The sequence below is a fragment of the Geotrypetes seraphini genome, chromosome 6 (assembly GCF_902459505.1).
Source record: "Geotrypetes seraphini chromosome 6, aGeoSer1.1, whole genome shotgun sequence".
Classification (NCBI taxonomy): domain Eukaryota; kingdom Metazoa; phylum Chordata; class Amphibia; order Gymnophiona; family Dermophiidae; genus Geotrypetes; species Geotrypetes seraphini.
In genome coordinates, this window is record NC_047089.1 from 217,317,385 (window position 1) to 217,335,604 (window position 18,220).

At 41.8% G+C, this 18,220-nt stretch overlaps 1 protein-coding gene across 1 annotated transcript in view; it reads left to right on the plus strand.

Moving 5' to 3' along the window:
* The window catches only part of LOC117362835 (shootin-1-like), a 30,339-nt gene extending 26,058 nt beyond the window's left edge, over nt 1-4,281 (plus strand). The window contains exons 9-11 of the mRNA XM_033949872.1: nt 2,448-2,556; nt 2,660-2,780; nt 3,091-4,281. Coding sequence (XP_033805763.1) covers nt 2,448-2,556; nt 2,660-2,780; nt 3,091-3,301 — 441 coding nt within the window. The 3' untranslated portion in view covers nt 3,302-4,281. The remainder of the gene's footprint in view (nt 1-2,447; nt 2,557-2,659; nt 2,781-3,090) is intronic.
* The last annotated feature ends 13,939 nt before the right edge of the window (nt 4,282-18,220 follow it).

The following is an 18,220-nucleotide window of genomic DNA, read 5'->3' on the forward strand; positions in this document are numbered from 1 at the left end:
GACTGTGTAAAAAAACTGCTCTGCCCCGACTCTTCTCTCTAGCTCCCCTGCTCTCTCTCTGCCTGCTCCGACTCTCTCCTGATGTCTACCTGCCCCAGCTCTCCTGCTCTTTGCCACCCTTCTCTGCAGTGCGAGCCTGTGGTTTTAAAGCAGGGCTGCACTGCAGGTAAGGGTGGCAGAGAGCAGGAGAGTGAAAAATTCCCTACCCCCCTGGCCTTGCCTGACACCCTTCCTTTACATAAAAGTTGGGAGCAGGAGGGGTGCTCAGTCCCTCCTGCTCCATAGGCCTCCCTCCTGCCACCAGCAAGGCCCACCTCCCGACCTGCACGGCCCGACACTGCCCGTACCTAAAAGTTGGAAGCAGGTTCATGGTGGTTTACAAGCTGAGGCCCATATAAAATATGGAGCATTTACAGCTACATCATAATGAATAAAAGTTACATAATTGCAGATAGATAACAAGTATAGATTCAAGTGTGCCATAAGAGGCCTATAAAGACAAAAGGTAGTTGGTTACATTATTGTAGAAGGATGGTGTATATACAGTAAAATTACAAGAAGGTAATAATTATAGATTTTCATATGTTTGGACATAGTTGGGAAGATGTGGTTTGGAGAGGCGGCCAAGTTACTGAGTTGTTTAACAAATTCCTTACAAGTATGTCTTCAGCTTTTTTTTCTGAAGGCGAGGTAGTTTTGTCTTATAGTTGTGGGAAGGCCATTTCAGGTTCTTGTGGCTAGATAAGTGGATAAGGGGCTAGATTCACAAAGCAAACCGATCGGTTTGTGACCCCTTTGCGACCAGATTTCCCTCCGGCCCCGTTCACTAACCTCTCCTGTGATCCGCTTCGAATCCGTGCATGCAAATGAGGAGAAACGCATGCAAAGTAGGCAGGGACACAATTCACAACACACATTTCACGATCCGACTGGGCTCGATTAACTCGAGAAGTGACTGTTGGGGACCAGTCGCAAACCTTTCTTTTCCCACTCTCTAGCTCCATTGCTGCCCTGCTCTCTGCTACCCCATTCTCACTGCCTTTACTGTTTCAGGGGCTGCAGAAGCCCTGGGGCCGGGGGAGAGAGCAGTGCCTGTTGGCCAGGTTGTAGTTTAGGGATTGTTTCATTCCAGTTTAGAAGAACGGGTGCAAATATGAAGCTGCCTTCACAAAAGAAAAGGTTAAGGGCACTCCTACTTCCATATGGCAAGAAAAAAAAAAAAAAAAAAGCAAACGGCTAAACACAGAGAGGCTCCTCAGACCTGAAATTATGAACACATTGGCCTTGCTATTGTGATGAAAATAATTTGTTCTGGTGTTAAGGATGTAGTACCAAGATATGGGATAATTTGAACCTAATTCTTGCATTTCTAGGTAGCCAGTGTAGTCTGCGATTAAAGACCAGATAGGAATCTGATGCTAATCAGACTTGTGATTCTTTCTGAATTGGAACCCATTTCCCTTGCACACATTGAACAATGTTTTACTTGTAATAAAGCACACTGAAGGTAGGCAGTGGCGTAGACGGTTGTGGCAGGGGCAAGCTAAATTGATGCATCCTCACTTCCCCCTCCCAAACCTACCCATTCTGCAGTGTCCTATATAGACAACGTAAAAATTCCCTGCTGCCTAGTAAAACTACCAGTGTAATAAACTTTTATTTAACAATTCTTTTTGAGTGATTTGGATTTTCCATAGGATTAGATAAAATTGAGACTCTGAACTTGCACTCCATATCACTAAAATAGGGATTAGGGATGTCGCAGATATTTTGTTCTTCTGTGAGCTCTTCCTGACTCTTTGGCTTACTTAAGTCATGCCTTGTATTAACGCTAACGGGGCAAAAGTAAACTAAAATTTGTGTCCTATCCACTGCCTTCCCTGTGTCTACAATACAGTGAGCAGGATAGCTCTAGGGGTGTGTTGCACAGAGTATGTTTCTGGCTTAGGACAGTTCTGGACACTAGAATGTCTGCATGCATGAATCCAATTGTACATGCAGTGTGGTGCAATGGTTAAAGCTACAGCCTCGGCACCCTGAGGTTGTGGGTTAAAATCCACGCTGTTCCTTGTGACCCTGGGCAAGCCACTTAATCCCCCCCCCCCCCATTGCACCTGGTACATTAGAATGATAGATTGTGATTTCACCAGGACAGACAGAAAATGCTTGAGTACCTGAATAAAATTCATGTAAACTGTTCTGAGCTCCCTTGGGAGAACAGTTTAGAAAATTGAATAAATAAGTGTATACAAGCAAATTGTATACACCGTTAGGTGCCCATTTATGAACAAATACACGTTGACTAGGCATAGGCAGTAGGTTGCAACAACATGAGAAATATTAACGATTCATCCATCTCATGTTACTGAAGCAATGTAACTGTTAAAAATGGGGTCAAATTTAGGAAGCATTGACCTAAGGATTTTCTTGGTTTGTGTAATTAACAGATTAATTTATCATCACGTGGCACTGACCCTGTATCTCCTCTAGACATGAGAGAGTATATCCAAGAAGGAGATCAAGAGATGCAAGAAGGAGCCAAGAACACTCAACCTGGTATGGACTGTAACCTAGAAAGCATGATCCCGCCCCTTGTAGTTGTGTGTGAAGGGCCACTATTCTCTTTGAGGCCTAAGGCTGACTTACCTCAATTTTGCAGATGCTGCTTTGAAATCTTCATGCTGCCCTTCTCCCCCAGACCAAGGACAAACCCAAGGAGATGCAGTTCCTGAAGAGAGCAGAGAGCATGAATTCTTGGACCACAAGAGCCCCAATCTGAGGTAAGGAAGTCGCATGGTGGGGGTCAGTGGATGCCGAATGCTTTTTCTGTTCTGAAGCATGACGTGTCTTCAACTAGGGACAATGTATGCCAAACATAATTTGAAAAATCCAGATACGTTTTTTTGCAAGTCTTTTGTTCTTCTTTGGGTGGTGGTTGTTGAGTCTTCCCCATCTCTGAACCTGAAAACAGTGAGCCAACTTTTTCAGTGAGAGAAGGGGGGCTGGTGGGGGGGGGGGAGGATGGCTCAGGTTTCTAAATGCTATTGCTTTTCAGATGTCTGTCTTTGTTTTTTTCTTGTTTCACCATAGGGAAGTGGGAAGCTCTGAGAGCAACACTGATAACGTTCAAGGTAGGCCTACTGTGATGTATGACCCTGAAGATAAGAAGGCCTGTTCTACCAGTGTCCACAGCTCTGAGAGAGCTCCCATGGCTATGGAAGAGTTAGACAATTGCCAGATGCCTTACAGTGAGGCAGTTTTCCTGGGGTCCAGTAATAGAGTTGCACAGAGGAGCTTCTAAAGACCACCTCGGATCAAGAAATAGATGTGCTGGAGGAACATCCAACATCTGCAGTTAACATGAACATTCTTGTCTACTAATTATGGAGCTCACTTGGAGGATGTAAGAGTACTTGGTCATGTTCCTATTGTCACTGAACCCACACGCACATGTTGGGATCTGTATCTTACCACTTGCTGTTCCTTGTTTAAGACTTCTTACTTGGAGCAGACTGACTTTGAGGAAGATGAAACGGACTTGGCTGTAAGCCTTATGAGAACCCCCTGAGGTCCCCAGCTTTTGTTTTCTCGCTTGAACGCCTACAACCTGCATAGGAAGAATGGGGATCCATGATTTTGAAAGATGAAAAGTAGCCTGGACAAAAATCTGCTGAGGTGCTGAAGTCTTTCCGTTCTCCCTCCTGGGAAGGGGGAAAATTGTCCACCATTTTGACCCCCCCCCCCCCCAAGCAAGGCTCAAGCCTTCTGCTAGGGAGGGAGGTGGGTCTTTTCTGGTAATCTAGGGCATGAATCTTCTCTGAAACAATATTTTAATTATTTTTAAAAGTTGGATTGGGACTGATGTGCTAGTCACAATGTGAGGACAAATAGCACAGGATATCTCCATATACTACCCTACCTTTTATGAGCAATAAGGTCTCTTTAGCTACTTTTCTACAGCACTAATGTGACATACCCTAGTCTTAGAAGTACAGTATGTTTCATTTGTTCATTGAGGCTTTCTGGACCTTGCTGCTACTTCCTTACCATAGTGAAGGTGCTGTATGATCTTTCTAACCTGTACTTCTCCAGCCTTATTTATGGGTAACAGGCCAGCAGAAACCCTTCAGCTACTGGCTGCTTGGTCTAGCACATCAGATCCTGTTTTTTTGGGTTTTTTTAAAGCTTTTCTAAGTGTTTTACAGTATTTTGTTTCCTTGTCTGTATGGAACACCAGTGTGTGCAATGACTTTTGAAAAAAATAAAGTGCTTTTTATCAGATCTGCCTTTTTTTTTTTTTCCCTCAGGAGTTGGTTAATGCATGCTTTAGACAGCCCAACTCTGAAGGTGACTGGGAAGAGTGGGCTGGACTAGCATGCAAAGCAATTTTTTTTTTTTGTGTGTGTGTGTGGGGAGATAGTAACAGCTCAGATAGCTCCTTAACTTCTAAAAACGACCCTTCCATGCTTCCCTCCTCCATCAGCCGATGTCCTAGCAAACTTTTTCAATGGAAAGGTCACCATCTTAAGAAGCTCATTTTCGCCTGCAATCTCCTACAACTCTCTGTTGTCCGCCACTCCCAACCCTACCCCAAATGCCTCCATCCCTATCCCAGTCAACAGATCCCGGACTGCCTTTGAGCAAGTATCTGAATCGCAGGTCCTTAAACTCTGCCTGAAATTGAAATCCTGCAACTGCACCTTGGACCCATTCCCATACTACCTATTTGAGAAAATTTCCGCACAGGCCATCTCATCTCTTACCAAACTTATAAACTCTGCCCTATTATTGGGCTTTTCTCCCCAGAAATGGGGCATATCACGTTGACCCCCCCCCCCCCCTACTGAAAAAAGCTGTCCTGGATCCCTCTACTCCATCCAACTATCGCCCAATAGCAAATATTCATCTCCTAACCAAACTGCTAGTCTATCGTTTCCTCCCAACTCTCATCCTACCTGGAAAGATTCTCTGTTCTCCTACCCTATCAATATGGCTTCAGAACCAACTTCAGCATTGAATCCCTTTTGGCCTCTCTAATCTCTAAGGTTCAACAACTTCATTCTCATAATAAATTCGCTGTTCTTCTTCAATTCGACCTTTCTGCAGCTTTTGACGTTGTCCATCATGACATTCTACTCTTCCAACTCTCCGAGATAGGCATTAGCTCTACAGTCCTTGACTGGTTCTCGAACTTCTTATGTTCTTGCTCTTACTCCATTACTAAGAATGGTACCTCATCCTCCCCATGGAAACCGACATATGGAGTCCCGCAAGGCTCCCCCCTATCTCCTATTCTCATCAACATTTATATGTCTTCCCTGAAACTCCTCCACCTATCCCCCTAGAAATACTTTACACTTATGCCGATGATATCCTGGTCCTCCTCGAGACCGACGCGAACCTCACTAATCTCACAGCGAACATCTCCTCATGCATAACGAACCTCCAATCTTGGGTCCTCACTGTACAAATGAAACTGAATGAGTCCAAAACGAAACTACTTTGGCTCGGCCTTAAATTAGACCAACTACCCACCTCCATCCCATTGTCCTCAGGCTCCTCACTACAGTTGGAGTTCTCTAGAAAAGTTTTGGGCATCACCATCGATTCCTCACTATCCTTCAACAACCACCTCAATTCCTTGATAAAAAGATGCTTTTTTAGCTTTCACATGCTGAGGAAAGTGAGGTCCTGCTTCCATCAAAAACACTTCGCCGTCCTCGTACAATCCATCATCCTCTACAGATTGGACTATTGCAATTCTATCTATTTAAGCCTAACAAAGAAAAGCCTCCATAGACTCCAACTGGTCCAGAACACCGCGGCTAAGCTTATCTTCTCAAAGTAAATTTGGCCTTGTCTCACCACTCCTATCCAAGCTCCACTGGCTTCCTGTTATCTCCAGGGTCCACTTTAAATGTGCCTGTCTAACCTTCAAGATACTACACAGCATCCTTCCTCCTTTTATTCCACTATCCTGGAATTCCTCAAATCCAATTTCCTCCAGATCCACCCAAAAACTAAAATTATCCTTCCCCTCCTTAAAAGGCATATCCCATGTTGGTAAACTAGGGTCTTCCCTTCCCTTCAGAATCACTCAGCTCTGGAATAATTTTACTTCCCCTCTTCGTAACTTGAGTTCCCTTCAACTATTCCGTAAGCATCTGAAAACTTGGCTATTCTCCAAAATATAACCTTCTTCCCCTCTCTGGTACTCTAAGCCCTAACCTCTCTTTATATACTTCCATTTCTATAATTCCATTGGAGTTCCGTTCTTCCCCAACTCCTGTAAACCGTGCCGAGCTCCACATTGTGGAGAAGATGCAGTATATAAATCCAAGATTTAGTTTAGTTTATATACCATAGTTAATCACAGGTTTTGGGGATGGGATTTTCTTCCATTTTTATATGGCATGTGTTTAATGTGAGCAATTTGACTTGGGAGAATCACTATCATGCCTTTGTAAGTGTCCCTTAATCATTTGTAGTTGGCTTGAAGCTCTACAGGTCCAGTGACCAACAATTAACAGGACTTCATATAGTAAATAAAACACCTTTCAGCTAACAGTAGGATGACTCTTGGGCTGGACAAAGGTGCTAAGGTGACTTTCAGTCAAAGAAAATTGACAAAAAGGAAAACATTCCCCTACGACTACGACAGGAGCTCACAGCAGCCATTTCCTATTGGCGATCTACAAGGGACAGGAGCGTAGGAAGATAGCTCCTGCCCTGAAAGTTCGCTAGACCACCAGGTAAGGGATCGCCAATAGGAAATGGCTGCCGTGAGCTCCCGTTGTAGTCGTAGGAGAATGCTTTCCGTTTTGTCAATTTTCTTTTACTGAAAGTCACCTTAGCACTTTTGTCCAGCCCAAGAGTCATCCTAATGTTAGCTGAAAGGTGTTTTTTTTTTTTTTACTACATGAAGTCCTGTTAATTGTTGGTCACTGGACCTGTAGAGCTTCAAGCCAACTACAAATGATTAAGGGACACTTACAAAGGCATGATAGTGATTCTCCCAAGTCAAATTGCTCACATTAAACACATGCCATATAAAAATGGAAGAAAATCCCATCCCCAAAACCTGTGATTAACTATGGTATATAAACTAAACTAATATACATATACAAGGCCACACTAGGCAGTATATCACTGCCTGAGATGAACAATTAGTTCCAGATCTCAAATAGAATTTCTTACCCCCTGATCTCGGTATTGTCAGCCAATCGGTGATTAAAACCTGCTGACAATATACACACTGGCCACAGCTCTTATGGGGCCCCTGATCACGCCACCAGAGTACCTCTATGCTTTAAAATCTCTGCTAAATTACATCCTCATAGGACCTCCTGCATATAATCATGCACTTGTAAAACCGGCCAGTGCTTTAAGAAAGTCTGTTTGATTTTATGACTCTGGCTGGAGAAGGATAATACATACACTGTGGCACATTATCATCCATGATTCTGAGGGTAAAACAACCACTCACATTGACAACTGCGAGCTCGCTTCCATGCATTTGACTATCTTGGGAGGGTACCCACATTCGATGAACTTACTGTACATGTGCGTAGCCTGTTGGACCTCGTCATCACTAGAGCATACCTTCCATCAACCTATGGAACTGGCCTACCGGGATGCTGTCCTGTAGGGGTTTCAGGTGAAAGCTACCATAATGAAGGATCGTATTATGATCAGATGGCTTCTTAAATATAGTAGTATCAAAACTCAGCCTGGACTCCTGTATTTGTTTTTTAATCTGAATATCCAAAAAGGATATACTCTCTCTGTTAACATTATATGTTACCTTTATATTAGGGTCCATCTGGTTTAGTTTTAAAAGAAAATCGCTCATCAATTGTGTCCAATAATACAACCTCAAAGTTTCTCAGCAACATATGGTATTCCGCAAAGATCCATTCTTTCTCCTCTTGTTTATTTTTCTTGCACCTCATGACCCTTTGTCAATCTATTGGATTTACCGTATTTGCTTACGCAGATGATATCCAGCTTTTACATGCACTTGATCCCAACAGTTCTCTCAAAACATTAGCAATTAATAAGAAACTTGAACAGATTCACCAGTGGCTTGATATCAACAGATTAGCTCTTAATATTAATAAATCAAATGTTATGTTCTTTCCTTGGAAAGATAGTTTCAAACTTATTTTTCCCATTTATATTAGGGTATCACTCTACAGTTGATAAGTAGCATTAAGATCTTAGGGGTTATCTTCAACAATAAAGTAACCTACCATGATCATATTAGTAACATTGTTAAATCAACTTTTTACAGACTTTGTCAAATCCGTTCAGTGTCAAATTTTTATGTCCAAGATCTTTTTTAACATATTAATCTACTCCTTGGTTATTTCAAAAGTCAATTATTGCAATGCCCTATTCAAGGGAATAGCCCAAAAGGAAATCGGATGTTTACAGATCATCCAGAACGCATCAATTAAACTTATGAAAGCTAAGAAATTCGATCATGCGACTGCTCTTCTTAAAAAAGCATACTGGCTTCCTGTCACACATCGCATAATGTAAAAATTAAGTTTACTTACCTTCAAATCTCTGATATACAAAACTCCAGCTTTCATTTACAAATCATTGATTCCTTATACCTCATCCAGATTACTGAGGTCCAATGACCAACACTTATTAAGTCATCCCCTCACTTAAAATTATTAATACATGACGGCACTTCATCTTTTCCGTTACAGCTCCTCAAACATGGAATTCCCTCCCTATTTACTTAAGAGAGGAAAAAAATTTGGATAAATTTAAGAGCAAACTTAAACTTTCTTTTTATAGACTCATTTAATGACTAAAAGGACTGTCTAGGAGCTTCATTTTATTTTCATAACTTCTTTGAGATTCTTCGTTCTTTCCCTTCCTATTGTTTTCAACCATAAGTGTCTTCTAGCAACCAAATTGTATTTCTGTCCCCATCCTTTCCTCACGTTTTATGTTTAAGTTTAGTCTTCAATATGTTATGTAAGGTTCAGTTTTTTTTGATAGTTTTGTTTGTCCCCCCCAATTTTGTAATTTTATTGATTTGTTCATCATTTAGAATTTTGAATAAGCGATTAATCAAATTTTATAATAAACTTGAAACAAATCAAATTCATCTCTCCCCACCCCACACACAAAAAATATCATCAATAAACCTCCTCCACAGGCCCACCTTCCTGAAACATCTGGATTTGTACACAAATTGCTTTTCATATTCAGACATGTAGAGGTAAGCAACATTGTATAAAGATATCTATATCTGGACAAGACCTTTTGTAACTGCCCCATTGCCTCTACTGTATAGTCACAATAGTCCTGCACCACTATCCCCCTGCCCTTGTCGGCGCAGTGAATAATGATGGAAGAATCCTGCTGTAATGACCGAAGCGTGCTGTGTAAGGCTAGCAAAGTGAGTTGATCTTGAGACACTTTTTAAACCAAAATGATTTCAAATCAAATTCTTGTCTTTGTAAATTCAGGTAGGTTATCAAAAGGCTAACAGAACTATTTAATACCAAGAAAAATGATTTATAAATACATTTATATATAGTGGAAATTTTACTTTCTATTAATGTCTTGGTGCATAGCAATTGAAGAGATGATTACTCTTGGAGCTCTGTGAAAGAAATTGAGCTTGCTCTTACAGTAGATGTAAGTCTTAACCAGTTAAAATATTGAGTTAATGGAAGGATGTGTAACAGAAAGTTCCTGGAATGAGTAGAAGGAGAGATTATTTTATAAATGTCTGAGGGATCATATTCTTAGAGCATGCCATTTTGTCCAATTGATACATGTATTACCAATTTTGGATGGTTCCAGATAATTCCATCTTGTTATAGGTACTGTATATACTTGAATAGAAACCAAGATTTTGGGGCCCCACACTAGAGGTCTTGATTTTTATATTCAGGATCTCAAGTCTACACACTCCCACCCCCCTCCTGAACCTATTGCAGGTCTCCCATGGGCCTGCCTCAAGCGCTGGTGGTCCACTGGTGAGCCGTGATAAGAGGAATCCTGTTCCAGCCAACTGTCGTCTACCCCACTTCCCTCTACAACATACCTTTTGAATCCTGGTGGTCTAGCATGGAAGCAGGGCAGGAGCGATTTTTCTCTTCTCCTGCTCCGTATGTGGCTGTGATCAGAAATAGCTGTGCAAGTTCTGGGCAGTCTCTTGTGACCGTGAACTCGTGAGACTGCTCCAGGAACTTGCACAGCTATTTCTGATCATGGTTCCGCATGGGGCAGAAGCAAAGAAAAATTGCTCCTGCCCCACTTCACTGCTAGACCACCAGGGTTCAAAAGGCATATTGTAGAGGGAGCCAGGGAAAGCGGGAATAGGATGCTTCTGTCCCTGCTCGCCACTGGACCACCAGGGCTTAAGGCAAGCCCATGGGAGGGAAGCAGGGTGGTTGACAGTTAACTGGGACAGGACGTGGGAAGGATCGCTCTTGTCCCAACTCACCATTAGACCACCAGCGCTTAGGGGAGGCCTGCAGTGGGCATCGGAGGGCTGTGTGGAAGGCAGGGCAATTGAATATAAACCCCCCGGTTTATATTCAAGTGAACCTTTTCCCCCTTTTTTGGGGAGGGGAAGGTTATCTCAGTTTATAATCAGATAAGAGCATTTTAAGTTTCTTTTAATAGCTTCGAGCTTTTCAAATCTATAGGCAGATTTGATGTCAAAGCATAGGTGAAAATTTGATTTTATTAGAGAGGTCTATGTACTTCAGGGTCTGGCCGCAGGTCCTGTGCTGAATGATGATTATCTTGGCATTCACCTCCTTCCCCCCTCCCCCCAAATGGTGCTTAGATTAGAGCAAGACTGTTAAGGTAGAAACTTAATGAGATGCTCACAGCAGGTCCCTGTTTTTCTAGCACCTGCCCATAATCAAGCTAGGTCCCTTGGTAACTAGCATGACAGCTGTTGGCTGCCCCTTTCTGGTGTGACAGGAAGAGACCCTCCCTCGCCCAGAGCCTGCTTTTTGACAGATGTATGCCAAGATCTGTCCCTACCCGTGGGATGGGTTTAGCTCAATAACAGGTAGTAATTTGCACTTAAGAGGTCTCTAGGGGCCTCGGGCAGCTGTGCTGACAGCACATCCCTGACCAATAAAGTCCATTCCACGGTCGTGCTTCTAACACACAGCTGATGCACATTTTTAAAAGGGAAACATAAGTAGGGCATTATATTTTGAGATAAGAACATAAGAAATGCCTGCACCGGATCAGACCTGGGATCCATCCAGTCCGGTGATCCGCACATGCGGAGGCTCAGCCAGGCGTACCATGGTGCATACATTAGTCACTCGTATCCCTCAATGTGTCCTGCAAGAAGATGTGCGTCCAATTTTCCCTTAAATCCTAGAATGGTAGTTTCCTCCCATCTCTTTCAGGAGAGAGTTCCAGGCGTTCACCACTCGCTGTGTGAAGCAGAACTTTCTGACATTTGTCCTGGCCGTGTCCCCTCTCTGCTTCAGGCCATGACCTCTGGTCTGAGTCTGGGTCACATTCGCCAATGTGAATAAAGCTATTTCATGCTCTCCCACTGAAGCATGAGGCTAGTGGGGAAAGGCAGATTGGAGATACAGTATTTTAGGTATAGGCATAAGAATAGCCTTACTGGGTCAGACCAAAGGTCCATCAAGCCCAGTAGTCTGTGCTCATGGTGGCCAATCCAAGTCCCTAGTACCTGGCCAAAACCCAAGGAGTAGTAACATTCCATGCAGAATTCCAAAGGAGTAACAACATTCCATGCTACCGCTTCAAGGCAAGCAGTGGCTTCCCCCCATGTCTTGATTATGGACTTTTCCTCCAGGAAATTGTCCAAACCTTCCTTAAAACCAGCTACACTATCCGCTCTTACTACAACCTCCTGGCAATGCGTTCCAGAGCTTAACTATTCTCTAAGTGAAAAAAGTTTCCTTCTATTGGTTTTAAAAGTATTTCCTTGTAACTTCATCGAGTGTCCCCTAGTCTTCGTAATTTTTGACGGAGCGAAAAATCGATCCACTTGTACCCGTTTCTACTCCACTCAGGATTTTGTAGACTTCAATCATATCTTCCCTCAGCCGATTGTGTACTTGACATAAGGCTGCCAAATGGGTACACTGGATTTTATTGATTACTTGTCCCCTATTGCTCATCAATAACCCTTAAGATCTAGCAATCGATTCCTTTTACATGTTCCATCCTTTAAAGCACCTTTTCTATGACACCACTCGGAAACGTATCTTTTCAGTTACCGCGCCTGTACACTGGAACTCGCTAATCTAGTCTACATACCGGGTCATCTCTCGTTGGAGCTCGACTCGGTTTTACAAGAAGTCAAGAGACTAGAAAATACCTAAAATAAGGAGAAAAAGATAATAAAAATTAGTTTAGTTTATTATAGGGAAAATATTGACAAATTTAAGACAAACTTAAAACCTTTTTCATTTAAGGATGCTTACAACCTATGATATCCTTTCCTTCCTAGACCACCTACTTCCCTTAAAATTAAATGAGGCGCATAGCTTCTCTACCCCCTTGTGTCAACCCTCTTTGTTTTCTTTCCTTTTACGACTGTAGTTCTAGCCCTCTTTCCTATGTGTTTCAGTCTGACTTGTTCTGGTTTATGTCTTAAGTATATATCCCCAAAATTTTTATACTTTAAAAAAAAAAAAATGTAATGTACACCGCTTTGTCAATTTTTAAGTGGGATATCAAATTTTAATAAACTTGAAACTTGACCCAGTCCTGGGCTTACCCTGTTGTATGCAAGGACTTGTAGATTTTCCCATTGCATGGTCAAAAAAATAAATAAAAGAAAGGCTACAAGTCCCAACATGCACTGGGGTTAAACCAGGACTGGATCAACCCTGTCCTGAAAATCTGGATCCATTTGGCTGAGTTTTAGACTGAATAATGAGGACTAGCAGTGTGGCTCAAGACTCTGTTTTCTGTTCTATGCGAGCCATTGCAGCCCTGACAAAATGGCAGTGTGGCTGTGAAACAATCGTCGGCTGGCTGCACATAGTTGCTAGGAGTGTGTTTGAGTAAATTTTGAACTGCTATGTAGCTTTGTATTTTTCATCACTGTATTGTACAATTAAGCTTTACTATAGTTTCAGTAGTGAAAGATTTTTACGCCTGTGATGTGAGGTTGGTGGAGTGGGTTTCCCCCATTGTTTGACTGAGGCTTTTTCTTTTGCTTGCACTGCTTAAGTGTTTAGCATTCTTGTTGAACGGTCTTGTGGAAATTTTTTGGATTAATAGTATTGATTTTTCACCTCATTTCCTCCTTTTGACTTTGAGTTTATTAGATGCAACTCATACAATTTATATATTTTGCATTGAGCTTGAATGTATATTACAGTATATTTTAATTTGGAAAAAGATTAATAACAGTTTATATATCGCAGGACCGTGAAGTTCTATGCAGTTTACAATGATTAAAAAGTTACAGATTGAGTAGTACTAACAGAGTTAAGATTTAACGGTCAGTTATTGTGGTGAAAGATTGTTCAGTGTAGCTGCCTAAGTACTTTAGGAACAAATATGTTTTTAGGTGTCTCCTAAATTCCCCATAAGTATTCGCAAGCATGGGAGGTTTGTGGGCTTGCGATTGCGGGAGGGTTGCCATTGGCAATAATAATAATAATTAACTTCCCCTCTTGCTTTCTGTAATTCACTGATTGTCCAGCCTTCTTTCAATGTGAACCACCTAGAAGTCTTTCGACTATGGCGGTATAGAAAAATAAAGATGATTATTATTATTAACCTGGCAGGGAACATCCCTTAGAATTTGGGGAGCGGCCTCAAACTTGTATTGCTATATTACCTCTGACTAGTTGCTGAAAATCTGTGTTCACTGCTGTATTGTTATAGCTGTGCTGTATGGTTAAAAAAACCTAGGCCCAGATGCACTAAAGCCAGTGATCGTCGCTAAACCTATTTTATAGTTTAAACATTTTATTGAAGGAACAAAAAAAAATAAAATACATTCAGATACTATATAAAGATATTCCTTACAAATGAAATCACATATTTATTTTTTTTTTTTTAAATTCCATTCCATATAATATCATTCCTTCAAACATTTTATATTATAAACCATAATCCCTCATCGCACCCCCTCCCCAGATGAAAGGTGACAAAAATAAATAAATAAATTAAAATAAAGATCTGGAACATATTTTAACAGCTGTAGCGCCAATCACATTTGCTGCTCTGATGCAGAAAATGGCTCACCGCCTGGTTTCCTGCACGATCACTCATTCTCCGATCCGACCATGCAAATAAGCTAAAATGCAATGTTAACTAGTAAAGAGTGATTGCTCTAAAACGGTGGTTCCCAACCCTGTCCTGGAGGACCACTAGGCCAGTGGGGTTTTCAGGATAGCCCTCTATGCATATTCATTAGGGCTAGCCTGAAACCCGATTGGCTTGGTGGTCCTCCAGGACAGGATTGGGAACCACTGCTCTAAAATTGCTTTCCCTCACACCAGGTGTGTCAAAGTCCCTCCTTGAGGGCCGGAATCCAGTAGGGTTTTCAGGATTTCCCCAATGAATATGCATGAGATCTATTTGCATGCACTGCTTTCAATGCATATTCATTGAGGAAATCCTAAAACCCGACTGGATTCCGGCCCACGAGGACCGGAGTTACCCATCCCTGATCTAGGCCCCCAGTTCTAGGGACACATCTAACCAGTCGGGTTTTCAAGATATCCACAATGAATATGCATAAGGGAGACTTCCTTGCACTGCCTCCTCGGTCTGTAAATCGCTCTCATGCATATTCATTGTAGATATCCTGAAAACCTGACTGGCTGGGTGGGACCCGAGGATTGGATTAAGAAGCGCCGTTCTGGAAACAGCCCTTATCTGTCTGTGGCTTCCAGTTGCTGTTAGTAGCAGGTCCTCATTAGAGTTCCATCACGTATAACTGTATTAACTCATTACCCAAGAGGGTCATTGAGGACTCTTTAGACTTTCTCTGTCCTACTTCACTTAATTGTGTTTATGCTGGATAAAGATGGCTTTGATCGTCTCCCACTTATTGTATAAATTGATGAAATTGCCTGGGGGAGGGGAGATTTATTGGGTCCTTTTGCATAGGGCTTGGAAGAAAGGTAGAAATGTGTTTCTTCTTAATTTATAAACTGCTAGATTTTAAAACAGATGACACATTTGGTGAGGTAAAGTAAAAAGATCTTATTTATAGATTCCAGTGCATTGTACTGTATCTAGTCCTAGTCAGTCACACAAAAGGATGCATACGACAGCTTCCAGCAGAAGGTCTGCAGGAGAGCTTATTAGTCTTTTTAATTATGTGCACTGCTTAGACAATTTATAAACAGTATGACAAATTTTAATAAACTTGAATATGGTTATGGATCCTGGCAGCTGAAGTTCTGTACTACACCTGTTTGTGGTGACAGTGGATTGACTACAGATACCAAGTTTGGTAAGATTCGTGCTTTCATACGAGGGTCATTTCATAAATAATGCACACTATTTTTATTTTTTTTTCAAATATTTCTTTACAGTCCTTCAATATAGTCTCTCTGCTTTGCGATGACTTGAGTCCCAGTGTCCGGGAAGCTTCATTATTCCATCCAAGACACCGTTTTTGTTCAGTTGACGAATGGCTCGGGTAACAGCGGAAGAAAGCTCTTCCAGAGATGCAAAATGATGTCCATGCACAGGTTGTTTCAACTTTGGAAAAAGGTTGAAGTCTAGTGGACTGGACTGTAGGGAGCATGAGGTAACACCTCCCAGCTGTATTTGCGTAGTTTTTCCAATGACGACATTCCCTATGTGCGGGTGAGCATGGTCGTGAAGAATGAGTGGGCCAGCCAAGAGCAACTGAGGTCGGGTTTTGTGCATTTTTCTGCACTTTTTTTTTTTTTCTTCAAAAAACCATGATAATACACTGCTGTGACGCTTCTTCCACATGGAACTTTGTCTATAATGATGATGCCTTCATGATCATAAGCAAAAATAATCATTTGTTTGTCTTTTGATTGAGCTTATTGAAATTTTTTTGGTCGTGGGGAAGAGGGAGCTATCCACTCGTCCTTGAAAAACTACACAAATACAGCTGGGAGGTGTTGCCTGATGCTCCCTACAGACCAGTCCACCAGTCTTCGGCCTTTTTCCAAAGTTGAAACAACCTATGCATAGACTTTGTTTTGCATCTATGGAAGAGTTCTCTTCCACCGATACCCGAGCCATTCGGCACTGAACAAAAACAGTGTTTTAGATGGAATAATTAAGTTTCCCGGACATTGGGACTCGGTCATTGCAAAGTAGGGAGACTATATTGAAGTAATACTTGAAAAAAAAAAAAAAACATTTAAATAATAAACATAGTTTGCCTTATTTATGAAATGACCCTCATATGATGATTGTTTACTTTCCCCAACATGCCAGGGAAGTGCTTAAGTCATTCCTAGAATATCCCCAGGAGAGGAATCAGGTGGGTGGTTATACTCCCGAGCAGGGCAGGATTAATTTGTCAAGGGCCCCTAGGCACACAAGCCCACTGGGACCCCTGCCCTGCCCCATCCCGCCACACCCTACTCCGTCCCCATTTATTTACCCATTTTCTTATTTAGTTCTTTATTTCCACTTTATTTCTTTTATTTTAAAATTCAAAACAAACAACGATTACTATACCAATGCCAGTGTACAGTTTTTCTTCTATTCAACCTCCAAATATCTCTGAACAAATCCCCCCTTCCTTCCTAGAGGAAGAGACCAGGGTTTGGGAAGCCCACCAATTTATAGTTTTGCATTTGGGTAGGAGGCATGGGGAATGGCGTGAAGAAAATTTAGTGCCCGGCATTTTATTGGACTAATACATTTCTCATTTAGTTTTCAGAGGTTAAAATTTATTTCTTCAGGTCAGTAAACTATGCCTCTGTTAAGGTATCTCTGTCCTGAGAAATGGGGTTTTGGTCTTTGAATTAGTAAAAAATATATTAAAATTAGTCCAATAAAAAGGATCACCGTATTTCCATTATCTATTTATAAATATTTATCAACACAGCTACAATAATTTATCTTAAAGCATAAATGAAATAAATAAAATAAATTATTTTTCTACCATTGTTGTCTGGTTTCTGCTTTCCTCATCTTCTCATCATTCTCTTCCTTCCATCTACTGTCTGCCCTTTCTCTGCCTCTTTCATATGGCATCTGCTCTCTTTCTATACCTCTTCCAGAAACTGTCTGCCTCTCCCTTCATCTCTCCTCCTCCCCCCTTTGGTCTAGCATCCATCTCTCCCTTACTCACAGCAGATTTTAGCATTTCTCTCTCTCTCCTTTCCTCCCAGGTCTGGTATCTGTCTCCTTCCCTTCCTCCCCATGCTCTGGCATCTCTCTCCCCTCTTCCTTACTCCTTTTCTTCCCTGGTCTTCCTTCTCAATTTATTTTCTGCCTCTGTCTAAATTCGTTCTTACTATTCAGTCCTCAATTTCCCTCTTTCACTATGTCTACCTCCAGCTTGCCACCTCTTTCCCTCACCCCTTCCAGTATCTAACTCTATCCTCTTCCTCCAATCCAGCATGTACCATTTTTTCTTTCTCCTCCCCACTTCTTCCAGCATCTGCTCCTCTTTCTCATCCCCTCCCTTTCATTGTGTCTCTCATCCCCTCTCCCCCACAGTTCCATTCAGCGTCTGTCTCCCTCTCTCACCCCCCTACTTTCATTCAGCATCTGTCCCCCCTAAACTGAAAGCACCACTCAACCTCTTCTTCTTATCGGGCTATCGCCCTCCTTTCCCCTCACCTTCGCAGATGCTTTCTAAAACCAAAGCAATTTTTTCCTGCCCTCAATTAAATTTTTTATGTGCTCTCAATACTTTTAAAAAATATATATAAATATATCATTTCTTAGATGTTAAGACAAATCACTTATCTCAAGTATTTCTCCCTCATTTAGCTCGAATCAGGAGTGCTGGACTCGACATGTTTCGCACAAGCTTTCGCAAGGGTTCTCCCGAATCCGCCAATGTCATCTGACTCACGAATTCTTTTGGAAGCATTCTTTTTTTTGTGTGTTCAAATAGTTTTTATTGAGCCAAATATCACAAAGGTACAGCTTATACAGGTGAGCAAACCAAAGCTCAAATTTAGCAATGAAGGAAAATATGGTCCATAAACCTCATAAACTCCCCTCCCCCGTTCAGAGTCCCCAGTTCCAAAAAGGAGTAACACGA